At 41.7% G+C, this 24,659-nt stretch overlaps 2 protein-coding genes across 4 annotated transcripts in view; one reads left to right on the top strand and one right to left on the bottom strand.

The window, feature by feature from the left end:
* Nucleotides 1–24,659, bottom strand: part of phlpp2 (PH domain and leucine rich repeat protein phosphatase 2) — a 37,733-nt gene that overhangs the window by 9,701 nt on the left and 3,373 nt on the right. For all 3 annotated transcript variants that reach the window (XM_085376251.1, XM_085376328.1, XM_085376176.1), the window contains 6 exons: nt 22,018–22,151; nt 9,534–9,724; nt 8,353–8,478; nt 4,465–4,619; nt 2,041–2,187; nt 1,388–1,618 (listed from right to left, as the gene is read on the bottom strand). In XM_085376251.1, the coding sequence (XP_085232377.1) occupies nt 1,388–1,618; nt 2,041–2,187; nt 4,465–4,619; nt 8,353–8,478; nt 9,534–9,724; nt 22,018–22,151 (984 nt within the window). The remainder of the gene's footprint in view (nt 1–1,387; nt 1,619–2,040; nt 2,188–4,464; nt 4,620–8,352; nt 8,479–9,533; nt 9,725–22,017; nt 22,152–24,659) is intronic.
* LOC146639706 (zinc finger MYM-type protein 1-like) lies at nt 19,152–21,239 on the top strand. The gene has a single exon (XM_085376433.1). It carries the CDS (start codon nt 19,329–19,331, stop codon nt 21,174–21,176), a length of 1,848 nt encoding a protein of 615 aa, XP_085232559.1. The 5' UTR covers nt 19,152–19,328; the 3' UTR covers nt 21,177–21,239.

Below are 24,659 nucleotides of genomic sequence, written 5' to 3'. Positions count from 1 at the left end.
AAGGGACTGGGCAAAACTGCCACCTAAAAACTACACAAAGATTCGGTCTTTGGTCTCACATTTGTCAAAAAACATCTTGATGATCCCCAAGACGTTGGAAAAATATTCTGTGGACTAATGAGAGAAAAGTGGAACTTTTTGGAAGGTTTGAGTCCCGTTACATTTGGCATAAAACTTCTCACAGTGTAACCAGATGGGTTACTCTCCCTGCTCCAACACTCTCTGTCTCTCTCCCTCTCTCTCCCTGCCGATCCAGGTTGCTCCTTTGCCTTTTCTCTGAGCGTGATATCAGGCACCAGGGAATTTTTTTGCGATAACCCAGGCAGCTTTGATCATGTTCTGCAACAGTTACAGGTACTCTAATCTGTGTGTTTGTCCTCCTCTATCCTATCTACCCTACTAGATTAACCACCATGCCACAACAGCATTTTATAAAAAAGAACATCATACCAACAGTGAAACATGGTGGTGGTTGCAACTCTAACTCTGAATGACTCAAAAAAAGAAAGAAAATCAAGGATTGGTGGAGTGGTCTAGTCAAAGTCTGTTTGAGATCATTTAAATGTGATTGAGATGCTTTTACAGGACCGTAAAAAGGCCGGCTGTGATCAAAAAGCCTTCAGTGTGGCTGAATTAAAACAATTCTGCAAAGAAGAGCGGACCAAAATTCCTGTACAGCAATATGAAAGATTAATTGCCACCTACTGCAAATGCTTGGCTGCAGTTCTTGCTGCCAAGAGTGGCACAACCAGTTATTAGGTTTAGGGGGCAATTAATGTTTGACATAAGGTCGAGTAGGTTTGTTTGGCTTGTTTCCCCTAATAACGAAAATCTTAATTTAAAAACTACATTTTGCATTTACTCAGGTTAATTTGTGTATTAATGAAATATGACACGTATGCAAAACAACTAAGAAATCAGGGAGGGAGCAAATATTTTCTTCAGGGCACTGCACGTCTAAAAACGTTTAGTGCTGCAGTGCAGTGAAAAGTACAATTCTGGACAGCTCCCTGGTGTTAAATTGGACACTGCATTTATTCAGAGGAAATGTGCCATCTATGAACATTTGTTAAAGAAATAGGTAAGGCTTAGGTGAATGCAGCCCTGGCTGAAGTTCAGGACATTTAATGGAGAAAGAGACAAAAGAGGAACTTGTAGCTAATTGGCAGCACAGAATTATTCTCCACCTGCCACCTCTCTTTGTAGGCACTGAAAGAATGACAGTCATTAGTAGGATCCTTTTAAATATTATATCCTGATCCAGCATTATTCTATTCAATAACATATGGCTGAGCAGAAGACCAAGCAGAGAAGGATATGACAGAGTGGAATGAGTCAAAGGGAAGCGCAGATGCTGAGAGCTGTTTGTTCCTCACTGGCCTCTTACCGGAGGTCAATGTTTTTCAGGTGGCTCATTCTGACCAGAGTGCACAAATCCAGACTCTCCACTCTGTTCCCAGCCATAGCCAGCTTGTCAACTACACTCAATCTCTCCAGCACAGCAGGGACGTGAGAGAAGCTGTTAAAGGAAAGCCCCAGGCTGTTGAGCTGAAACAGGCCACCCATCTCATCAGGCAGGGAGCTGAGGTGGTTTCCATCCAAAGACAGCGTCTGCAGGCTAAGAGAAAGAAAGGGACAAAACAGTCCTTTGCTTTCTTTTACTTTAGAGAGCGGACAAAATATCTGCTCACAACAATTTGTATTTGTAGCCATTATCTATTGCACAGCGACCTAGGAAATGCTGCATGATTTAGCTTTATTTTATCAGAGTGCATAACAAAATGTTCTGTCCTTTTCAACTCCCTTATTCCCTCATTATGTGTATAGTGGATTAAAAGTACAAACCACAATGGCGACTGGCAAAAAATAATTATTGCATCCTTTTCGAAAAATATAATTTAATGCGCCTTTTATTTATTTTGCAACTCTGGCATCTAACTGACATTTCTAACATCTTTTGTCTGTGCTGCTATCAACTGATATCTCAACAAAGTGTACCTATGCAATGTACGCACTGTGTGCAATTGACGTGTGCCAAACCTTTGAAGGTTGCCTATCTGTAGAGGGATGGCGTGGAGACTGTTACAGGAGAGGTTGAGTTCAGTTAGGGTGAGGATCTCGCACACACACTCGGGGAACACACCCAGACGGTTATGAGATAAGTTCAGGCTCTTCAGCTGAGAAAACCTGACAAAAGAAAAAACTGAATGTGAAGTCTACGGGCTCACTTTGTTTACGATTTACATTATCTGCATTTGCAAAAAAAAAAAAAAAGTATATCAGGAATGAACACCATCAAGGCCATCAAACTGTGTTTGAATTCACCACTGTCATGTATCACAGACATACTGCTCTCAAAAAAGTTTAAACTGGTCGATATAAAAAAGAACACAGATGGGCTTTATGTCTGGAACAAAACAGCGATCAAATCATGCAAGTTAAAGTACGAGAGGTAAATGTTTATTTGTGGTTCTGCTTTTGTCATCGTTGTTGCCTTCAGTGGATGACTGGTTCAGCACACTGTGGTGAAAGAGCAGTAAAAATAGTTTAAATCCATGTTGTCCACCCTCCAGCAGAGGCTGAACAGCACTTCTCAATAGTCTGGTGAACATTGTTGGACGTGTGCTGCACGGTAGGAGTTCTGTAATATTTTGTAATGCTGCTTCAGGCTTCACCATGTTATGCCTGTTTCAGGCAACAAAGAACAGTATTCATAACTGATAGGAGTGATTTAAATACACACACACACATATATGTATTTAAATCGCTCCTATCACTTCCCTGATATTAACAGTTGATATCTCAGTTTAGAGTGGCCAGGCCTGCTTTGCATACAACACATAAATGTGATTTTCATTTCTCTCTTCATGTGCATTTGTTGATTAAAACATATAATCACACCCTGTGGTCACAACTAGAAATTCTATCTTGATTACTAATTTTCACCTCCCATTTTGCACCCCAGATGCTGGGAGTGTTGTCATGAGTCACAACATTATTCACATGTAATATTCTTCTCCTTCTTCTTTCGGCTGCCGCCTTTAAGGCTTGCTACAGCAGATCGTCTAGCGCTATCTCACCTTATCCCTAGCGTCCTCTCCTATCACACCAACCCTCTGAATGTCCTTCTTCACTACATTCATGAACTTCCTCTGTGCTCTTCTGCTTTTCCTCCTGCCTGGCAGCTCCATCTTCAGTTTCCTTTGTCCAGTGTATCCACTATCCATCCTCTGCACATGTCCAAACAATCTCAGGATTGACTCTTTAACTCCATCTTGAAACTTTTCAACCTAAGCTTTCCCTCTGATTAATTCGTTTCCAATCTCTGCCATCTTCAACTCCACCTCCATCTGTGCAACAGCTTCTAAACTGTATATCACAGCAGGTGTCACTACGGCGTTGTACATCATCCTTTTCACTCTTGCTACTATCCTTCTGTCACTAATCACATCTGACGCTCGTCTCCACCCACTCCACCCTGCCTGCAGTTACTTCTTTTCCTCTCTTCTGTACTGTCCATAGCTTTGGATCTTTGACCCCATCTCTCTCACACATGTATTCTGTCTTGTGTCTATTGACTTTCATTCCTCTTCTCTTCAGAGCTTAACTCCACCTCTCCGGGCTCTCTTCCACCTGCTCTCTGTAGTTACGTCTGCGAACATCATAGTCCTCAGAGACTCCTGCCTGACCTCATCTGTCAGCCTGTCCACCACAATTGCTCACCAACTTTATTCTAAAGACAACATCAAGAAGAGCAGTGAAAGAGAAACCAGTCTTCTTAATAAGCTGCAGAAAAGAATCTTTTTATAACAGCATGCATTCAGTACACTAACACCCATTCAACCAGGCATTCAACAGAAACTAAAGCGGGTTGAGTCACAATTTATAGCAATGTGCTAATGACCTCAGCTTGTTTAAACAGGCTCAGCTCCAAGGAGCAAGGACATACACCTAAATTCATGCCCTATGTAATGAAAGCCACACATACGGAGCCACAGATATGACATAAATGAGTGGGGATCATTAAATGTGTGATAACAAAGAGATGTGCAACATATGCTCACAGTAACACTGAAACAGCAGACTAACTGGAAAATAACTAGAGTGAAAAACATAGTAATCAATGAATTATTATTAAAATTTTAAAGAGACTATCTAATAAAGCACATAATTAGTGAACAAACAACAAAATATTTTGTGATATTATTAAATAACTAATTTCCATCCTAAAAAGTAACGAAGGGACGGCGACTGTCAAGTTTAAAAGGTTTTACTGATAAAAGCTTTCCAAAGCCCCGGCCATCAAAATAACAAGCACTGGGGATTCAATGCAGTGGCCAAGGCATAGTTCAGCGAGACAGATACTTAGCACCATACGGATATGATAGCGTGCTCTCCAGCCACAGGACGATGTAATACCATCTCTTTCTTGCAAAGATGTTTCATTTGATTTCATGTGGTTACCTGGGGAGGTTGAGCAGGCCTCCAGGTCCCTGCAGGCTCATGAAGTTGTGTCGCAAGTTGAGATGGGTAATGTCCTGACTGTAAAACAGATATTCAGGCACTGCTTCCAGACTGTAGCAGGACAAGTCCACTAGGCTTACCGTCTGAGACACCACCTAAACACGCATGCAGACACAAGCAGACTGAGTTAACACCGAGTTACAATTCATGTACCTAAAGCATCACTCTTACATGCAAACTTGGCTATGTCGAATATTTTTACATTAAAATAAGCATGACATGGTGCAACCACAGCTACAACTGTCAGGCAACATTTCTAAAAATGAGAGCTACGAGCTCACATCTGATGATTCATTTTAGAACAACATATTAGCTACGTGTTTGTCGTCTATTTAAAAGTCAAGGGTCAAGTAGTGAGTTGTGCTCAGCTTTATGATATATGACAAAAACTGAGTTCCACTGACTTCCGTATCGGCACTACCGAGCTGCCTCATCAAGAATTAACTCAGATAGTTTCCCACATTCCAGTACAAGAAGTTTCTAGGAAAGCAACAGTTAAAACAGTAACAGAATAACCAGTTAAAGTCTGATCTTATTAACCAAAAGCATGATGATTTGCAGTATGTTAGGTACAGCTTATGCATTGGATGTCAAAATGTCTTTATATCACGGGGCAAACACAGCCCACAGACCAGTGAAACTCCCCGTTCTGTCACTGTACAGATGTTTAACTGCAAATTTAATCCTAGGGTTATCTTAGTATTAAAAAAGTCACGTAATTACAACAGCATGTCGTTTTTCTACACAATAGGAAGACACTGCGCTAGTAAATGAAGAAAGTAATCTGTCAGCATGACTGTTTGGGCTTTAACTATAAGAAATAATTGTGAATAATTACAGAAAAGTTCTGGGAGCTCGATGCCGAGACTGTCCTGTAGGTTCTATAAAACTTAGCAAAAAATGTCAGTTTCTGTTTTTTTCTTTCTAACTTTGGACACACTGTAATAAAAACAAACAAATTTAAAAAAGAGAAAAAAACAACAACTTTTCTGTCATTTAAATCTTTTCCATTACTTATCTCTTACTTAGTTGGTGTAATATAAATGTCCATGGGGGAGGTCTGGGAGACATTTTCCAAAGCAATTCAGATACTGGTGCCAAGGCCTTACAATTGACACCTCTGGCTTATGCTGTCTATATAACAGCCCTGTCTTTAAGCTTACCATCATCATGGTTGTCTTTCTTTTCTTTTCTTTTTTTCAGGAAACTGATCGTCATGCGTGTGTGTGTGAGGTTTGAGTTTGTTCTTGATTCTTTACCCGTTCCTTTAAATTTATGAATTGTTTATATTCAAGTTTTGTAATAGTTAGCCCTGAAATTTTCATTCTCTAGTGCATCCGAGTTTGTTATTTCTATTTCTTCATTATGTGAGTGCCCCTTTCATGCCCTGTCTGTCCCAGTCATGTCTCTGTGTTTTGTTATCCTTTCTGTCTCCCCGGTCACATTCCCGTGTCTGTCTGATCTCACTGCGTTTTGTCTGCATTCCCTGTCTTGTCTAATTAATACTTGTCCTGTCCCCGTGTTTATCCCTTACTGTTAATGTCTGATTATGTGTCCTAGTCTGAGTCTTAGTGTGTGTTTCTTCCTGTTTTATTTTGATAGTCACCAGTCCTGCGTGAGAGACGGTTCAGGTTTGCCTTCCCTGTCTCGTTAGTTATGATTCAGTTCAGCTATGTTCCCATGTGCGTCCACTTCTCTGAATCACCCTCCTCTGTACACATTGTTTGCTTCTCCCTCATTGTAGGTGAAATCTTCTGCCTGTCAGTTCTCATTATGTCCTGTTATTGTTTAGTTTTGTATTTGCCTTTTTTGCAACGAAGCTCTGATTTTGAGTTTAGTTCCATTTGCTGACTCCTACATTCTACCTGCTCACATGACAGTGATTTTATAGAGTTGCTGACGCCTTGTGATCCTGTCCAGTTTGCAGTGCTGTTGTGAAACTTTTTCCACATAAATTTTAAGCACCAGGGAGGGTGTGATTGCATCTAGAGTTGGGATTTTACTGCTGTTTGTCACTGGATTTTTTTTTCCCCTCACAGACCTGGGAGACTATAGTTTACATGCTGGCCATCAGTCCAGGCTATGTAGCAGTGCTAAGTCAGTCTACTCTGACAATCATCTCCCCCATTAGCTCCAGAGCTGCACACTGTGCAGCTACGCAGAAAATGGGATGGCTGCTCAGTCAAGCATGGCATCACGTCACTGGCTGATAAAGACGAAACTGCTCTTCTCCCACAAAACAACTCACAGGACAGATGCCCTCTGTTCCTTCAAAAAAAAAAATAAATCAGTGATGCGACACTCTGAGATCGAATTGGAAGGTCGGGACAGATTTTGCTGTTTTGAATTATTTGCTTTGTAATTCAACACTGAAATGATGAAACACAGCAAAGATATGTCAGTTTAGGTATGATGGGTAGTTCAGTCCTTAATCAACGTGACACAAAGTTTCCTGCAAAGCTGAGAAACTGGAGCACTTGGGCCACTAGCACAGCCGATCACAGCTTGAGTTACAACATCACAGTTTAATATTTCATTGAGATTCTGTAAAATGTGTTAATGGCATCTATAAAAGTAAAAGCCATTTCTTGAGAAATATCTAGTCCAGTCAGGCTGGACTTGATTAAAATCTCCACAGACTTGGACATTACTTTTGAGTGACTAAAACTGCATTTTAGCTGCTATGTTATCAGTTTTGATATTTTATTTGATATATATACATACATACATAAAGCCTGGAGGGCTATTGCTTAAGACGATTTGTAAAAAATTAGAAGAAAGTCTGTCTCTTTGGAACCAAAATATAAAGAAATGTTCTTCAAATAGCTAAACGCTCAACAATCGAAGTGCCTAAGATGATGTGAGTTTCTTTTGCAGCAATTAACATCTGACAAACACTGAATTTTCATTGTTAATGTGATTGTTGTAAAATGCAAATGCTTTTTTTTTACAGTCTGACTTCCAAGATATCCAGAAGTGCTAATTAAGAAAGCAAAAATGCACTCCCTGACCGTTAGCCTCGTACACAGGCTTCTGATTTAAGCGATGTAGGATAAACGTCGGCCCAAATCCACCAAAAACCTTCATCGGCCATCAACTGCAGTCTCCATAGAAACCTCTAGTCTAATACTCAGCTAAAATACAGTTCGCTAACAGGCTCGTCTAACCCAGTAATCCATACCACCGTGAAAGAAAGAGATCTTGGACTTAGCATGAATCTGCAGCTAATTGGATTTTCTTTATTTCTGTTGGCTTTCTCCTTCCATGGCTAATTGTATGTTGGCTCAGCCTCTGTGGAGGCTCTCACAGAGGCTGTTCAGCTCCAAGAAGGAGCCGCAGCACAACAGACATTAATTAGGATATTAGAGGCAAAGCAATCTGCGCAGTGCAGAGACAATGATTTTCTTTTTGAAGAGCTCTTAGAAGTCTCTGAAAGGCCCATAGATTTATTGTATATCACACAAATACAAAAATACATTCATTTCACATCATCTGACTCACAGACATTCTGATTTAAGTTTAAAAAAAACACAGGAGATAATTAATCTGTATTTCAAGAGTGGGACCACCTACACACATGCCCCTTCTGGTTCTATATATCTACATATGACCCCCCCTTTCCCCATTTGTTCTCATTTTCCCACCCTCCCTCTCCTCTGCAAGGCCCGCCAGTCCCATCTGAGGTCTTCCCCAAACCGCAGCCTCAATTCATGTTCACGCCATCTGCCATTACCTACTAGAAATGCCGTCAAACCTAAAGTGAGGATGTGGTCCCAGCTAGTGAATGTTTAATGTACAGATAGTGAGACGCGCTCGCCTTTGACTTACCTTTGACGCCTGCCGGTGCCATCGCTGATAGTCTGCAAGTGTGTCAAAGTTGACAAAGTATGTCTGGGCCTGAGACCCGGCTGAGCTGAACATCAGACAGTGCTGCCTCCGCTTCACCTCCTCCACCTCGACACAAAGACAACACAGAGATGAGATCAGGAACACTGAACAGACATATTTAATTTGTGGTGATTTTGTGTTTGTTTCTTCTAGTGTGTTTTTGTCTGCTACATTCAGTGATTCTGATTTTGACATTTCCAAAAAAAACCTTAGATAACATGTTTAAATCTGGTCAACTTGGATAAAACATTAGCTGGAGGCCACAAAGACTGCAGCGATAGCGCAAAAGCATTTAACTCTGTATTTCTGTGACACTAGTGGACTCATTCAGCACAACTGGAAAAAGAAAATAAAAAGAAAACCTGGGATACACATTAGCCACAATGCAACTCCAAGAGCAACACTGATTCTGCTATGCTAGTAGAGAATTCATTCAAGATCTAAAACTTGCCAATGTGGAAGTCCTTTAAATCCTGCATTCCTTCTAATGGCCAACAGGGGGAGATACTAAGATTTCCAAATTATGCCTGGTTGTGTAGAGGCTTATAGGAAAATGACCCTTTTTTGCTCACTTGATGCCAACCTCAGGAAAAACTTTTTTTTTCTGGTGAGTTTAGGGTCTTAGCGTCCGTAACAAAGACATTATTAAAAGTTCAGAAGGAATACACAGTAGCAGGTGTGTGACTGAAAAGTGTGCAGTGTCCTTCGGTTTTTCGAGCCGAGCCACCACTCGCTCTACATTTGCAGTTTCAAACCACCAAGCTGCCAACCGATGATTTCCATCTTTTATATACAGTCTATGGTTTCACGTGGAGATACAGAGTGTGCCACTGAAGTTTTATCAGCTCAAACACAAACACACCGATTTTTTATGTATTTTGCGCTTTAGTGTGCAGCTTTGCTAATCTTTGAGTAAGAGGATCTTGCATTCTCTGTTGGCTGAGAACTTTTCATGACACGGTTCTGCAGGCATGTCATCTTTTTAACTTTATCCAGACGACCAACCCAGCTGTGTTGTTGAAGAGTGTTATGGCACAGCTTGGAGCATGTCCTCCACCCTGGAGAAAGTGAAAGCTTACCACCCTTTCAGGCTGTCAAAGCTCTAAACCCTGAACTCTCACCTTTCCCCCCACCAGGGGCAGGATGTGCATCTTCCCGGTGAGGCTGTCTTTCACAGAGGCCACGATCAAACAGGTGCCACAGAGAATGACCTGCCGCTCGGCCCACTTGTGCAGCTGAGTCTTGCCCTTCCTGACGCTGAACACGCCTTTCAGCAAGGTCCGCTCCTGCTGGTCCGCATTCACTGGACGCTCTGGGAGAGAAAGCCCACGCACAGATGTTAGTGCAAATCTGCAGCAATCGATCTAATGCAAATAAACCCAAAGCCACTGCTGAGATAAGCAAATTGAGCTAATTAATTGCAAATGTTTTGCAGTTACGCATTAGACAAAGGTTCCAGAAAATGAAGTCACATAAGTACTCGAAGGTCATTATGATATCACCTGTCCGTTAGTCAGCTCCACAGTATAGCTATTCCAAGAAATGGTCTTACATCAGTGCTTAGGACTGTGCTTACTGAAAAATAATTCATTTGTTCTTCCACTAATCAGAAGAGAGTTTAAACTTTAAACTCCATTATTAAGCATCTATTAAATTAAAGCCATATTAGAGCTCTTCTGTTCAGCTCAGTTGGAAAGGTTTCTCTCTACTCCCTGCTGCCAACCCAACATATAAGAGGCATCAGTCATATTGATGAATGAGTCAGGGTTTTGTCACATTTAACTCCACTCTGCTCAGTTTAATTATGCCAAGTTGCACTACAGGTAGTCTTAGCTGGCCATTGCTGAAGGATACATCAGACAGCAGTGCTGCCGTCTCTGCCAAGTACACTCAGGTTAATAGCAGGTCAAACAAGCACAGAGGAGACACTGCCTCAGCCTCCTGTCCTCTGTTGTTAAATTTTCCTCGAACCAACTTATGCTGCCTCCCACTCGGAGGCTCTCGTTGGCAATCTGCTTTCGCTCTCTCTCGCTCTCGCTTCACGTCTAACTTGTTTTCATTCTCCACCTCCCCTTCCGCTTCACAAGGGCATCTAAACGAAATGAGAGCCCCCTCATGTTTTTCTTCGCCAAGGAAAACTGATAATGAACAAGCCAAGTGCTTGCTGGCAGATCAATAGCAGCTCCTGATCCTTGGGTGTCCCTCACTCAGAGAGAAAATTAGAGACACAAAAACCTCACGGGGTCGATGACAGGTACAATGGAGGTATCTAAAAGGGGGAAAAACAGCTGGACTGTAGATAAGTGCTCTTTCTTGCCGCCTGTGGCAGGAAACTGTCGCGTCACGCTCTGCTTTAGTTACTCTGTGTTCCCAGAGCTTCAGATTAAAACTCGCAATTAAGAAAAACATCATCCCTCTGCAGTGCACAAATCAGCTCGATACAAACTGACACAGACCGACAGGATGCCCTCACAGCCTTCGCAGCACATCACCAGAAACAACCACGCTCTATATCCGGCTTTGTTAAGGCCCATTTGTGGTAATTTCATGGCAAACCTTTATAAGAGCACCGCATGCAGGATGGTAACACATACGCCCGTCTCTAGTAAAAGACAGAATTCCAAAACAGCCCTAAAACCAGGAAAATGTGGTTTCATCCCTGATAATATTGTCACCCCCTCACCATTTTCTTGTGTATCATCACATTTTTTTCCCAAATCAAATTTTTCTCAGTAACACTAATCATCTGAGAAAGAATTATAATTATCTGTGGATCTGTGTGAGAATCATCGTGCTTGCTCGCTGCAAGAGCACATTGGGCTTACAAAGGAAAATCAAAGTGCCTTGATTAAATTAGTTAACTGTGGGAGTTATCAATGAATACAAATGTGTGCATTCATGGTGCGAACGTGCAGGTGTCCAGGCATACAAAGTCACGGCACTGTCCAAACGCAATATAAAACATCTCCTAGCCATAAAGAGCCAACTTCTAAAATAAAAGAAACACACATGCTATCCCCAAAGGTCTGCGGGGCGATCAGTTGCTAAGGAAACAGGTTGTTCAAAATCAAAGTGTGAGTATGTAAGCCCTTATGATGTCTCCCTCCAAATCAATCCCATCCCTCTCACGACAAAAATGCTGACCGTTTCCCCGTGGCTCCAGAGGGGGTGGATGACACGGTCGTAACATGTTGCGCAACACTGTTTTCTCAAGGAGCAGGGCTGCAGACAGCTGCCTTCAAACTAATCATCAACCGGTGTCAAACGTCCTCCGGGTGGGAGGCTGCCAAACCTCAGGGACAAGTGACAGACCAGAGAGTGGAATGTGTGATTTCTCAGAAGTGTGGCTGAGACCTTCGCACAGCAAATTTAGTGATATCTCACTTCAGATCCAATATAGAAAAGTTGCCAATACGCACAACATTAACACTAACTCTAAATTCTTTAAGGAATACGTTTATATCACAGTATGCCAAGCCCGATGAGTAAAGAGTCAAATTAATTTTCCACTGAAAAATAAAAATGGATAGATAAACAAAGGAATGAGGTGACAAACAGAAAGGAACAAAAGGGGAAGTGAGAGACACGAATGTATAATATAGAAGGTGATTTGATTATTAAAAGAATATATATGGAAACAAGGGAGGAAGTCTAGAAAGATCCAGAGAGCTATTTGGGGAAAACTGAAGCCAGTATGCACTTACAAGCCACTTAATTAGGTACACCTTTTCAACTGCTCATTAAAAATCTCTAAACAGCAATGCAGTGGATTTACACCTGCAGACATGATCAACACGACCTGTGAAGTCCAAACTTAGCATCAGAATGGGGAAGAAAGGTAATTTAAGTAACTTTGAACATGGCATGGTTGTTGGTGCCAGACGCGCTGCTCTGAGTATTTCAGAAACTGCTAATCTACTTGGATTTTCCCACACAACCATCTCTTTTACAGAGAATGGTCTGAACAACAGAAAATATCCAGGAAGCAGCAGTTCTCAGTTCACACAGGCTCAACAAAACTGGACAGCAGACGATTGGAAACACACAGAGTGCAGATCCTTAAAAGAGAATAAAACTGGAATATCTACATACTTATGAGCTGGTATTATTATTGGTTCTAGGAAACTGATGAACATTTATACTGTTCTCTAATGTTTTGTAGGCCTAATGATTAAAGAACAAAGTAGCCTGTAGATGATTCATCACTGAAGAAAGGACAAGGGTCCAAACCAGGCAAAAGTGTCTGTTCTTTCCAAGGAGAAAAACTCTACCAGGAGTTTTAGTGTGTAGGTTCCTCATCTTGGTTCTTTCTATTGTTTTAAAATCAGTTTTTGTCCACATGTTGGATCATTTCAAGGCAACCGCCGAATACAATACTCCCTGTATCCCAGAGCTTTTTTGTCTTGCTCAAGATCGCATAGATTGCATTAGCATGCAGTAGGGGGTCAGTGGAGGCGGAAACACGGTCTGATTTGACTCAGAACAGCAAGCTCTTTTTGGCAGAAAATTCTAATTCAGCCCACCACACAGATACCTCCTCTAGGTGGTCTGTGTTTATCTCAATTTAAAATAACTGTTCGTTAAACTTTGAGCAAGAGTTTAACTCCTGACATCAAATAGAGCAACTGTGCAGAAAACCAGTGGAAGACACGCAGCTGAATGCCGCCTTTGAATACAGATGACTTTAAAACAGAAGATTAAACTGGTGTTTCTCCCTCAGTAAGCCGTCTCTCTTAAAAACTCGCCATGAGTCTAGGATGACGGACGTCTGCAGGTTTAAAATGGGAAAGAGAAAATCTTGGGAGGACCAGAACTTAATCTCAGAAACAGCATGTTTATGAGGAGCTGGCAAGAGCTTTGTCGCTCGGGGCAAGTCTGTGCAAACTTGGATCTGAACAGAATTTAATTTTTTCTTAAGCCTCAGTCCGACTGTTTCTCTTATTTTTGTCAGGGCAAACAATTTATTCCCTTCTTTCACACCGCAAAATGTCTCAAACCTTCACACACCAGTTCAGGATGTCCACAAACTTAATTTGGGTTTAAATTCCATCAGAAAGTCAGCATTAGTCAAACCAACAACTTATAAGGTGAGCTGACTCTGATTAATTTCCCTGTGAAGCAGATTTATTTCCCTCAGGTCTGATCCTGACAGCGGGCCTTACGTGAACTGTGGACAGCAGCTACAAGCCGCCTTTCTCAAAGACGTAAAAGATCACGCAGACAGAGGTGGAACACAGCCCGGGGCATGAACGCCAGAGCTTACAGCCAGCTTCATCTGCGCTGCAGCTGCACAGGCTGACACAAAGATCCGCTGGCCCTCAGGTCTCTGCGGTTGTTTTCACTAGAAGTGTTTTTTATTAAGTCAGTATTTAGAAAAGTTTACTCCCCTGTCCATGTTTGTTTTAATTTCATCCATGCAACACAGCTGAAGGGTGTGCGTGTATGTGTGTGTGTGTGTGTGTGTACAGTGGGTGTGGAGAAAGAAGGTCCCAGATGAGTTTCCTGAACATATAAGAGGAGAGTAAAGTTTAATAAATTACCTGCTGCATTGCACTTTGAACCTCTTTGGTGGCTTGAGAAAAAAGAAAATCAGGCTGTAAAGCCCTGTGGTTAGAAATGAAACTCACGTGGCAGTGCGTAGGTAGAAACGCACATGTATTCGCACCACTGTCTTATTATAGAAAGTCGGCATTCTCGTAACCATGATCCACCGTTTGTATGCCTGTGAGACAGTCTGAGATGAATACTTCTCACACTGTCCCACAGATTCTTTTGAATGATCTGAACAAGCCTGAAGACATAACTAATATCAAAAAAAGAGCAAGCTCATAGAAACAATTTTACAAGGGCAGTTCAGCGAAACTTAACAGAGCATCTTTTCTTTTATCAGTTTTCAGGAATCATTAAGAAGGTCATATGTGGATTATTCGAGGCTTCTGTGGAAAGATGTGCTGCTGAGGTCTTTACTGTGCCATTTTAATACCGTGAACATTATAAACAAAAGCCCACCTCCCCTGGTTTGTGATGATGATCCTGGGCTCATAAAACCAAAGCGATCTGCATGGTGAGACAATCTTTAATAAACGTGGTTTTGGGGGAGTTTCCATTACAAACGCTCTCAGATTCAGAGCCAGTAAGGTCCAGTAATGCAGACTGTGCAGAGCGTACAGCTGGCACGCTCAGTGTACCACATTAGGTGGTCTTGTAGCAGCTGTAGTCTTTACTGATGGATCACAGTTTCACTCATCTGCTTAGTCAGATCGTTACCACAACAACGGTTGTTAGGCAAACAGACACCTGGAGGAAGACACACAAGGCCATCGACGCTGTAACTTTTTTTTTTGTTGTTGTTTGGTTTGTTTGAGGGTTTTTTTACTTTTTGTCTTAACTTGAGTTTTGTGCATACTGCCTTAAAAATGTGAGTAAGTTGCTCTCGGCTTGATTTGATAAGTTAAAGTCCTCATGAGTTGAGACATTGCAAAGCTAGTTACAGTAAGGATGCAAGGAGAAATGAGAAATATAAATGCGGTCAACCATTCAAAGCAACAGACAGTGCACGTTGGGGGAGTCATGGCAGGGTGGTGTGGGTGGAGATAAGCATCAGGGGTGATTTTTGACAGAAGGATAGCAGCAAGGTTGAAAGAGATGTTTTACAAGGCCGTAGTGAGTGTTAAGATTTTTAATTTGGAGTGAGCAAAATGGACAAGATTAGAAATGAGTAGGTCAGAGGAACAGATCAGGTCGAGCAGCTTGGAGACAAAGTCAGAGAGGCAAAGTCTGAGATTGATTGGACATGTGCAAATAAGGGATAGTGGATATACTGGATGAAGGATGCTGAAAATGGAGCTGCCATGCAGAAGGAAAAAGAAGAAGAGCACATAGATTCATGGGTGTGGTTAGGAAGGACATGCAGACGGCTGGTGTCACAGAGGAGGATGCTTGGCATTGGGTGAGATGGAGGCAGGTGATCTGCTGTAGTGAGCCCTTAACGGAGCAGCCAAAAGAAGAAGAAAAAGAAAAAAAGAAGAAATTATTAAGTTAAGTTACATTAAGCCATTGAATTGAACCTGCACACTGTTCCAGACTTGATTTACTTTTCTCAGTTTAAACCTGCAGAGTCAGTACAGAGACGACCAGTGACGCTGCTCCCAGTGACAGTTACATAAACTGCTGTATAAGCCAAGTCTATGGGGATGGGGGCTGAATTCAATGCATTTCAATCCTAAACCCCGTAACAGACAGAACCGCTTTCACAATGGACAAAAATAATTTTTACTCTCGTCGCACTAGAGGATAAACAAGATAGCACCCTCTGTGCAAGTAGCTAAAAATCATAGCTGCATTAATCTTTTAAGCATTTGCTGGATGACAAGTAGTTGCAAACACCAGGTATTCAAAAGGGGTTGCCCAATGCTTGAGGGCGTAGCACACTCAACCTTTGCACAACCCCTTTCGATTGCAAGACAGCTGAGAGAGGCAACCAATCTCCAGACAGACATGGTCTGACTCAGACTGACTGCCTTGACTGGCAAAGGCTGGCAAATAATTGCTGTGTACTTCATAAATGCAGACCTACTCGCAACACATTGCAACAGTCTGAGCCAATCAATGAGTACAACTCAGACACGTCATCATTCCTGTCTGATTGCCTTGTCGCTTGTCTTTATTGCCATCTTGACACAGCAAAGTCACAGCAACTGTGACTGGTCTCGCCTTCGAAGTAACCGTTTGCTCCAACCAATGTTTTCCCTAGTGTGACTGTAACATAATGTGAACATATTAAAAGGTACACGGCAACTTTCCATCATGTCTTTCTTACAAAAAAAGGCAGAATCCCTGAAGAGTTTGAACTTTCTAGCAATGCATCATGGGAAGTATGCAAGTTTTGCCTTTTAGAACAAAACTCTAATGAATTGAGTGAAATTTCATGTGTTCACTCACTTAACTGCAGTGGAGTTTCCTGAAGTTAAAAGAATTTAAAGTAAAAAAGAAAAACATTTTATTTACACTTTTCTAGATCACAAAGCGCTTCACAATAAAAATGCTACAGCACTAAAACAAAAAGTTACTTAAAAGTTTAACATTTTAAAAAGCTGACTTTTTAGCTAGTTGAAAAATTGGTGAAAAAAGTGGTTAATTTTAAATTACGTAAATTAGAAAAGATGAGTTGGTCTGATTAAATCTCTGCACCTGTGCTGTGAGTTAAAATAAAAAGACAGGGTTCTCTGTTACCAGCCAAAGAATTAAATGCAACGGTAAAGCTTGCTACTTAAGTTATTTTAATTCTTCATAAGAAACCTGTACGTGAACACAAGAGGTGACTTGCCCATTTTATAGATATCTGTCATTTGCTGACATCATTTGTGTCCCCACAACAAACTCAAAGCTTTATTACCAGCTGTCACTTTAGCAGTTTAGCAGGTATTTCACGGCCAAATCAAGTTGTCCTCTTGGCCTGTACTGGGCATTAAACGAGCCTGAAAACCAGTCATGTCTTGTCCCTGGTTCTCTTTTCCCATGAGTCGACAAAAGGAGGCAGGAAGTCTCCAAGGGGCCTGGCTAGACTCTACCCAGTGTGGCCTGATTGCTGATAGTAGCCAAGATCTGACCAGTTCTCATGTTGACAAGAAGAAAACAACAGTGGGCCTCTGGACACATGAGGACTACCAATAAGACTCAGGCCAGAGTGATCTTAAGATCCGTCAGCTAAAAAAAACCCAACATCATTTAAAAAGAAGCTAGCAAAAGAAAAAAAATGTACAGCTTAAATATCCTGATCTGAGGGCTGATTATCAAACTGAAACTATATACAATAAAAGGTCTAGGACTCAAAATATCGATTTTTTTCCACGGGGCATCGAAACCGTTAAAAGCATCACAATAATTATTAATGGTGTTCTAAACATTTTTAGGATAAAAGAAAACTGGGCGTCACCGTTCTGTTTCACATGCATCACAAACTAATTATATCTGTTGCTAAGACTTCATGGTGAGTTTGATTTGTTTAACTTTCCTCATCTGTCACTCATCAACCGCAGAACTTCCATACAGAGCAGATTACGTTTGTCTGTAGAGTGTATTTCAGTCACTACAGCAGTCCTGCACTTCACTCTGAGGAGAGCTATGTGCCTGATGTGGGAGGAAGTGCATGTGAACCCTTTAGACACTGTGGTTTACCCAGTCTTGCTCTTTCTCTGGATACGTGAGCAGTTCAAAGCCCAAGCTTAAGGTCCACTGACTCAGCGGGAACATCCGCTGGTTGAAACTCATTATAGCACACCAATCACCAGTGGCGTCGTTAGGCCTATTTTAGGGGTGCTGAAGCCTCCCTAAAATATTCTTAAGCCCCCCTAAATAATTTGGTGGGTTTTTTTTTGTTTTTTTTTTTTTTTAACTTATTCGATTTTTTTTTTTACAGAACTTGCAGACAAATTCAATATAAAGATGCAGGAATATGAGTTTAAAGAAATAATAATATAAACCTGTCGCTATTCACACAAATATGATCATAACTCGGTTGGTCCCTTTCGCTTTACATTGTTAAGGTAGCGTCAGTGCTTCGTTATCCAATCCCTTCCAGTTGTTCACAGGGGACATCCACATGACTGAAAATCCAGTCCTCGTTTTCACTGCTACTTTACACTCCGCTCGTATACACCTGCAGAAACACTAGCGTGCATGTGGCAAACGGCAAGAAATCATGGATATACGCAAGTTTTTCAAGAAAGTAAGTTTTCATCACTGGCTGGTAGTAACAATTAGTTAGCTCCAGCTAACAGCAGAGAGTCCCATGTAAATAATGAACCAGGTGCTCCCCATTTTGTAAATAAAAACCTGGCTAGCGCACTAAGTTAAATTGTTAGCATAATGTTAATTTCTGTCACTCGTTTTAGCTCTGAAAAATCCAGCTGAGCTCATTCAGGTATGGTTATCATCAGTGGAAATAATAATAATCACTCCATCCCCATTAACCTGTAGGAGTCAGGGCAGAGGAGCACAGAGAGGCAGAGGGGAGAGACGTCTGCTGGAGAGGTGAGTCAAAGGATGGAGTCATTTGTGATGGAGACAGTCTGATTAGAATTTTATGGGACTCAATATGGATATGAAATATGAAACATTTCAGTCACGGTACAACATATAAGACCTGTTTAACTTGAGCTTTTATTTAGGAGAGTCAAGGTTAGAAAGTGGAGAGAGCAAAGAGAGAGATATGTATATAAGTCAAATTAGCCTGACTCACATATTTTTGAGGGTTCTATTTTAATATTACTTCAATTCAAGTAATTTAGTAATATTTTTCAGGGCTTTAAATTGCAACCATTTTAGTCACATGCGTGCTCAAAATATAATGTTTGTAACTTCAAAATATTTGGGAGCAACAAATTACTGTGGAGCGGGAGCAGAAGTCATGATATTAGCAATTTACATTACAATTCAGTATGTTTTAATGTATCTTGAAGGGTGAGGCAGAAGGAGTGGCTGAGGGAGAAAAAGGTCAACAGGCAAGTTCAAGTCAGAGAGAGCAAGGAGAGACAGAGGAGCTGCAGCAAATAGATCGAGAGGCAGAGGAAGATCAAGTTATTACAGAGAGAGGAGAGCAAACAGGCCAAGAGAGGGAAAATGATGAAGCAGCTGCAGCAACTCATTCTACTACAGGGTTTGATTTAGGTGACAAAGACACAGGGCCCAGACAGGTGAAGCTGAAGAGCTATCCACATGATACGTTTGGTACACAGAAGCGAGCATTTAACCACAGCTGGTTTGAAAAGCACAACTGGTTAGAATATTCAGTCAACCAGAATGCAGCTTTCTGCTTCCCATGTAGAGTGTTTGGCAAAAACATCAAACATGATAGTTTGGTCAGTAACGGTTGCAAGAACTGGAAGAAAGCTTTAGTCATCTTTGGCAAGCATGAGATGGCACAAACACATAAGGACAGTGTTGTTACATGGAAAAGCTACCAGGGAACTAGCAAACAGGGAAACGTTGCACAGATGATAGCAACTGCAAATGTGAGTGAGATAGTCGAAAGAAGAGAGTATCTCAGACGAATTGTTGCAGTCACCTCTATGTTAGGGAGACAGGGACTCCCTTTTCGTGGTCATGATGAAGGTGAAGACAGCCCAAACAGAGGGAATTTTCTTGCGTGCATGGAGCTTTTGAAGGAGTTTGATGCTTTTCTTCAAAAACATAATCCCCCATCAAATGCACAGTATATCTCACCAACATCCCAGAATGACATGATTGACTGTTGTGCCCAGGAAGTTACTAGTGTCATTGTATCTGAAATGACAAAGTCTAAAGTCTATTCCATCATGGTGGATGAGGCAAGGGATAAAAAGGCAGAGCAGTTAGCTGTTTGTGTCAGGTACGTGTCAGAGGGGGCAGTGAAGGAGCGTTTCCTTGCACTTGCAGAGATAAAATCATTTGATGCCCAGTCCATTGCAAATGAGATTCAGCAGCAGATCCAAAACTATGGTCTTGCAGAGCTTAAGTGTGTAGCACAAACATATGATGGTGCAGCCGTTATGAGTGGCTCCACTGGAGGTGTACAAGCACATTTTAGAAGGCTCCATCCTGAGGCTATCTATGTGCATTGTTATGCTCATCAACTCAACCTGGTTTTGTGCAATACTTGCAAGGCTGTCCCAGAGGCTGTGGAGCTTTTCAGCTTGTTGGAGTGTGTGTATTCTTTCTTCAGCACCTCCCTAGTCAATCATCATAAGTTCATGGAGACTCAGGCAAAGCTTGGATTGACAAAAACTGAGCTTGTGCAACTTTCAAACACTCGCTGGGCATGTCAGTTGCGATCAATCAGTGCAGTTCTTGAGACATTGCCTGCCATTTTGGAGTGCCTATCTGCAATTGGATCCCCCATAGCTGTTGGTCTCAGAGCAAAGCTCTACAAGTTCTCAGCAGTCTATGCACTACTGATGTTTCAGTCGATTCTGTCTGTAACCAAAGGACTCCACAAATTCCTGCAGAAAGAGACTTTAGACCTGGCAGAAGCTTTTATCTGCAAACAAGCTGTGTGTGACACACTTAAGGGCAAACACTCAGATGCATTTGCTACAGAGCTGTATGAGAAAACCAAGGCCCTGTGTAACACCCACAGTATCCCTGAACCAGGTGCCAAGACAAGGCACAAACAGAGGAAAATGGAGGATTTTGTCCTGGAGGCAACTGTGGGTTCACGCACTGAATTGAACAACTCAGACACATTGAAAAGAGAGTTACTTTTCCCTTGTGTGGATCGGATGGTTGGCGAGCTTGATCAAAGATTTTGCAGTGTAGATGCAGGGCTGCTAAAAGGCGTCCAGGCATGCAGTCCTAAATCTGAGAACTTCTTGAGTGAACCACACTTGAATGAACTTGCAAAGCACTACAGACTTGACCTGAAAAAAGAGGAGGTTCTGGTGGCCAGAAACTTTCTTACCCGGAAAACAGAGGCTGGATGTCCACCCAAAAATATGTTGTCTGTGTACAACCTCCTTGATTCAGACATGTTTCCCTCTCTGAAGGCAACCATCCAAGTTGCCCTAACAGTGCCTGTCAGCAGCTGCTCGTGCGAACGGTCCTTTAGTGCACTGCGTCGGCTGCACTCCTGGCTGCGTCAAACAATGGGTCAGAAAAGACTTCACAGTCTTGCAGTCATGTCTATTGAAAAAGACACGCTTCAGCATCTGAGTCACAACAGAGTGATTGACCGATTTGCCACTCTTAAAAACAGACGTCATTCTTTGATGCTTCCACCCACCAAGTAACTGGTGATTGCAGCCAGAAAAATGTACTTTTTTATTTTCAGTTTTTTTCTTGTTATTGATGCAGCAAACACATTTCCTCTGTTTTTTTGTTGTACTGTATTATAAAGCAGACTGAAATAAAACAATAGATCTATTGGTGGCCTAGGATGTTTAATCTGTCCAAAAAAGTAGGAAAACAATTTCTCAGTCTTTGTTTTCTGTTTGTGAAATTTTGTGCTCATTCACTACGTTCGTTCATGTCGTGTGCATCTCTTGGGGGCTAAGCCCCCCCTGTCCTTATAACCTAGTGACACCCCTGCCAATCACCATTTATGCTAAAAGGAAAATCCCTAACTGCAACTACTGTATGAGTATTAATAGAGCAGCCTTCAAACGGGAAGACTGAGAGAGGTTTTAGGTGAGCAGCGCTTAGATGCGTTCACAAATTCGTCACTGGTTTCTCCAGAGTCGCATCCATTCTGGTGCCGCATTAATCACAAAGACACAGGGACACTTAGTCACTCCAGACCTCAGGTCAATGAAGCATACAACACCACAGGATGAATGATGGTCAGTAATCCATCATGAGGCCATGACTGACGTGTTTATCTTAGACTGTACTGAAGACTGGAGGCAGCTTCAGAAGCAACAAACTCAGAGAGCCCTAAAACAACCTCTCTCACTTAATCCAATCATACACACTCGCCAGAGGATGTGGCGAAACCATTTTGGAGCATTCTAAGAATGTTTCTGTGCCCTCAGGTCTGTGTGCAGAGGAAAACTCGAAGCACATGCCAGATTCCAGTCAGCAGCAGCAGAAAGTGAAACCAAGGGCTGATTGCCGCCGCTGATGAGTACTCACCACTGTAGAAACGGATCAAACAGCTGAGGTCTGAGTTGGCGGCTTCTTGCTGCACTCGTACAGGGTCTGCATAGCCCATTGACGCCAAGTAGTCATACACCATCTGGAGCGGACGCTCAGAGGGATCCAGCCTCCTGCGGGACCGAAGGCAAGAAGATGAAGAGGTGTGACAGCGACAGCAACAATTATAAAATACACCTCACAGAATCTCAGATGAAACAGATTATAAAAGTAAAAGCTTCCCGCCAACAAATGCCACGATCCGGGTTAAACGGGGCACCAGACCAAGCTAAAAAAGCACTCCTGCCAGAGTCAGCACCACAGTTAGGATTTTGTTTCTTGTTTTAACACAAACTAAAAAAGAAGATGCATTCTTGCAAAATCACGCAGTGTCATGGGTACACCATCTGCTGCAGCAATGCTTTAGGTCTGCACAAATATTTAAAAATGAATTTCCGAGAAGAGGCACCTTTAGTATCTTTCTTATCATTAAAACATAGCCATTAGGGGTTTTTATTTCGACATTACGGTAAGTTTGTTGAAATGAATGAAAATGATATTAGATATTTCACTCTTAAACCATGAGTTTGAATTCATCTGTAAATCTCTCAGCTCTCTGTTAGTCACTGAAGCCTAACAGGATGAATACTAATAGAAGCAACCTTTCACATAAATGCCCACTGTCGAGCTGAGTGAAGGAAGCCCCGAAAGCACAATAGCAGCTGCAAATCCAGCTTTCACTTTCAATCTAAAACAAAAGCTTAGAGTTAATTTATGATCACTTAGTCTCTCACTTCTGAAAACTGTTTTATTTTTTTAAGACGGGTCAATCTGCCAGCTCATAAAGAGCTAAACACAGATCTTTTTCAGTATCTGTCAACAGGAAGACTTACAGGGGGGAAGAAATGTGATTAAATACTAACATTTAGAATAAACGAGACAGAAAAGTGCTTGAATTTCAAAAGATTCTTAACAACAGCTAGAGCACAGTACCCATGCCTGAGGACATGACTTTACCTCACTCCGTCTGGAAGATTTGCAGAATCATCTTGGTTGATTTTAGACAGCTGTGACATCAACATCTAAAAGCAGGATTTAGGCAGCTTCCAGCAGGCAGAGTGATGATGAGTGGCAGTCCCTATTGACCATTCACACTTCACACTGATATGCCTCATTTATTCACAAATCTTCCCACTTTGGCCAGTGCAGCAAGAAGCTGAATCTCTGTCAAATGGTGCCCAGCGGGTTCATCTGTCCTCGTGGAAAGTTATGCAGCCAACTATCATGGTGGGTTCTTGATTTAGTGCAGACATACCCAGTATTTCATAGATATATGAGAAGTTAACTGGGCCTCCTAAAAACACAATGGTACGGATACACGTGCGTTTTTAAAAACTAAAAAAAGCCTTGTATTGCTTCATCTTTCGATATTTTACATTATAAGTTGGTATCTTTTTTCATGTACGTTTATGTGGCTGCCTAAAAATATAACTAAAATAACTGATCAAGCCTTCAGTTTTAACTATAAACACCAGCAACAAAAAATTAGTCGTTAGCACAAAAAGGAATAAACCGAAATGTGCAAACATATTAATTAGTTGCTATTCTTGAACTGTGTTTTGTTTGAAATGAAAATCAGTCAAATGTGTCAACTTGAATGTTAGATAGAAAGAACTTAGGTAGAAGAAAGTGCTTGTATGAATGGGTGAGACATATTGAGTGCTCGAGTAGAAGAGTGCAAGATAAGAACCAGTCCATTTACACAATAGACCGGTTGCAAGACCACCACAGACCTTACAGAGAGTGACAGAAAACCTTCTGGCTGTGTGGCAACAGTGCTAACCACTCCACCAAAGGGCTGTTTAGCTATTGCAGGGCAGTATTACCAAAAATTTCCTTCTGCCTTCTTCTGCTGCTAGATTAGGACAGTTTTTACCATTTCCCTTGATCAGGAAGCCTTTCGATTAATCAAGATTTTAACTTCAAGATAATGGCCCTGTATCACTTATCCTCAGGACTGAGTTGAGCTACTAGATCCAGCTTATTTTACATTTCTGAGTGAGCTCACTGATAAAGGAGGTCTTTGGTATGCAGCTACTAACTTACTGGAAATAAGCCAGTTAAGATGTGTGGGATCATCTCTTTGGAAATGTTCTGGAAACTCCGGTTATACCCAGAACATGTTGAAGGGATTGCATATCCCATCTGTCCTGGAAACTCTCATGGATGGAAAAGCCTCTTGCTGGGAAAAAGAACACTAGACTGCTTCGCTCACCCTGTTTGCACTGTGACACTGACAGACATAAGTGGTCCAAAAGGGGATGAACAACAGGATGAAAGTCCTCCATCAACTCTACTGCCTCAGTAAATTTATCTGTAAAGGGAGTTTGTTGAACTGAAAATGCAAGCAGGAAAGAGCCCCGAACGTGCCTTCCTGTAAGCAGCACGTAACTACATGCTCTAAAAAGAAAATCAACAGGAAAAGCCGCATAGCTCACAGCTGCGTCGTATGCTTCACATAACCATTTATAGAACGAATGCATCTATTATCAAAGTAATGAAGCCTTTTTATGCACAGAAGGTTCATCCAAAAGGTCATAAAATAGGGATGAGAAAATATATTACTAAAGGACCGTTTGAGG

The sequence above is a fragment of the Diplotaxodon limnothrissa genome, linkage group LG1, assembly GCF_057381915.1.
Source record: "Diplotaxodon limnothrissa isolate DT_005_m linkage group LG1, D_limnothrissa_male_GT1.1, whole genome shotgun sequence".
NCBI lineage: Eukaryota > Metazoa > Chordata > Actinopteri > Cichliformes > Cichlidae > Diplotaxodon > Diplotaxodon limnothrissa.
This window is presented reverse-complemented; position numbering and strand designations above follow the sequence as displayed.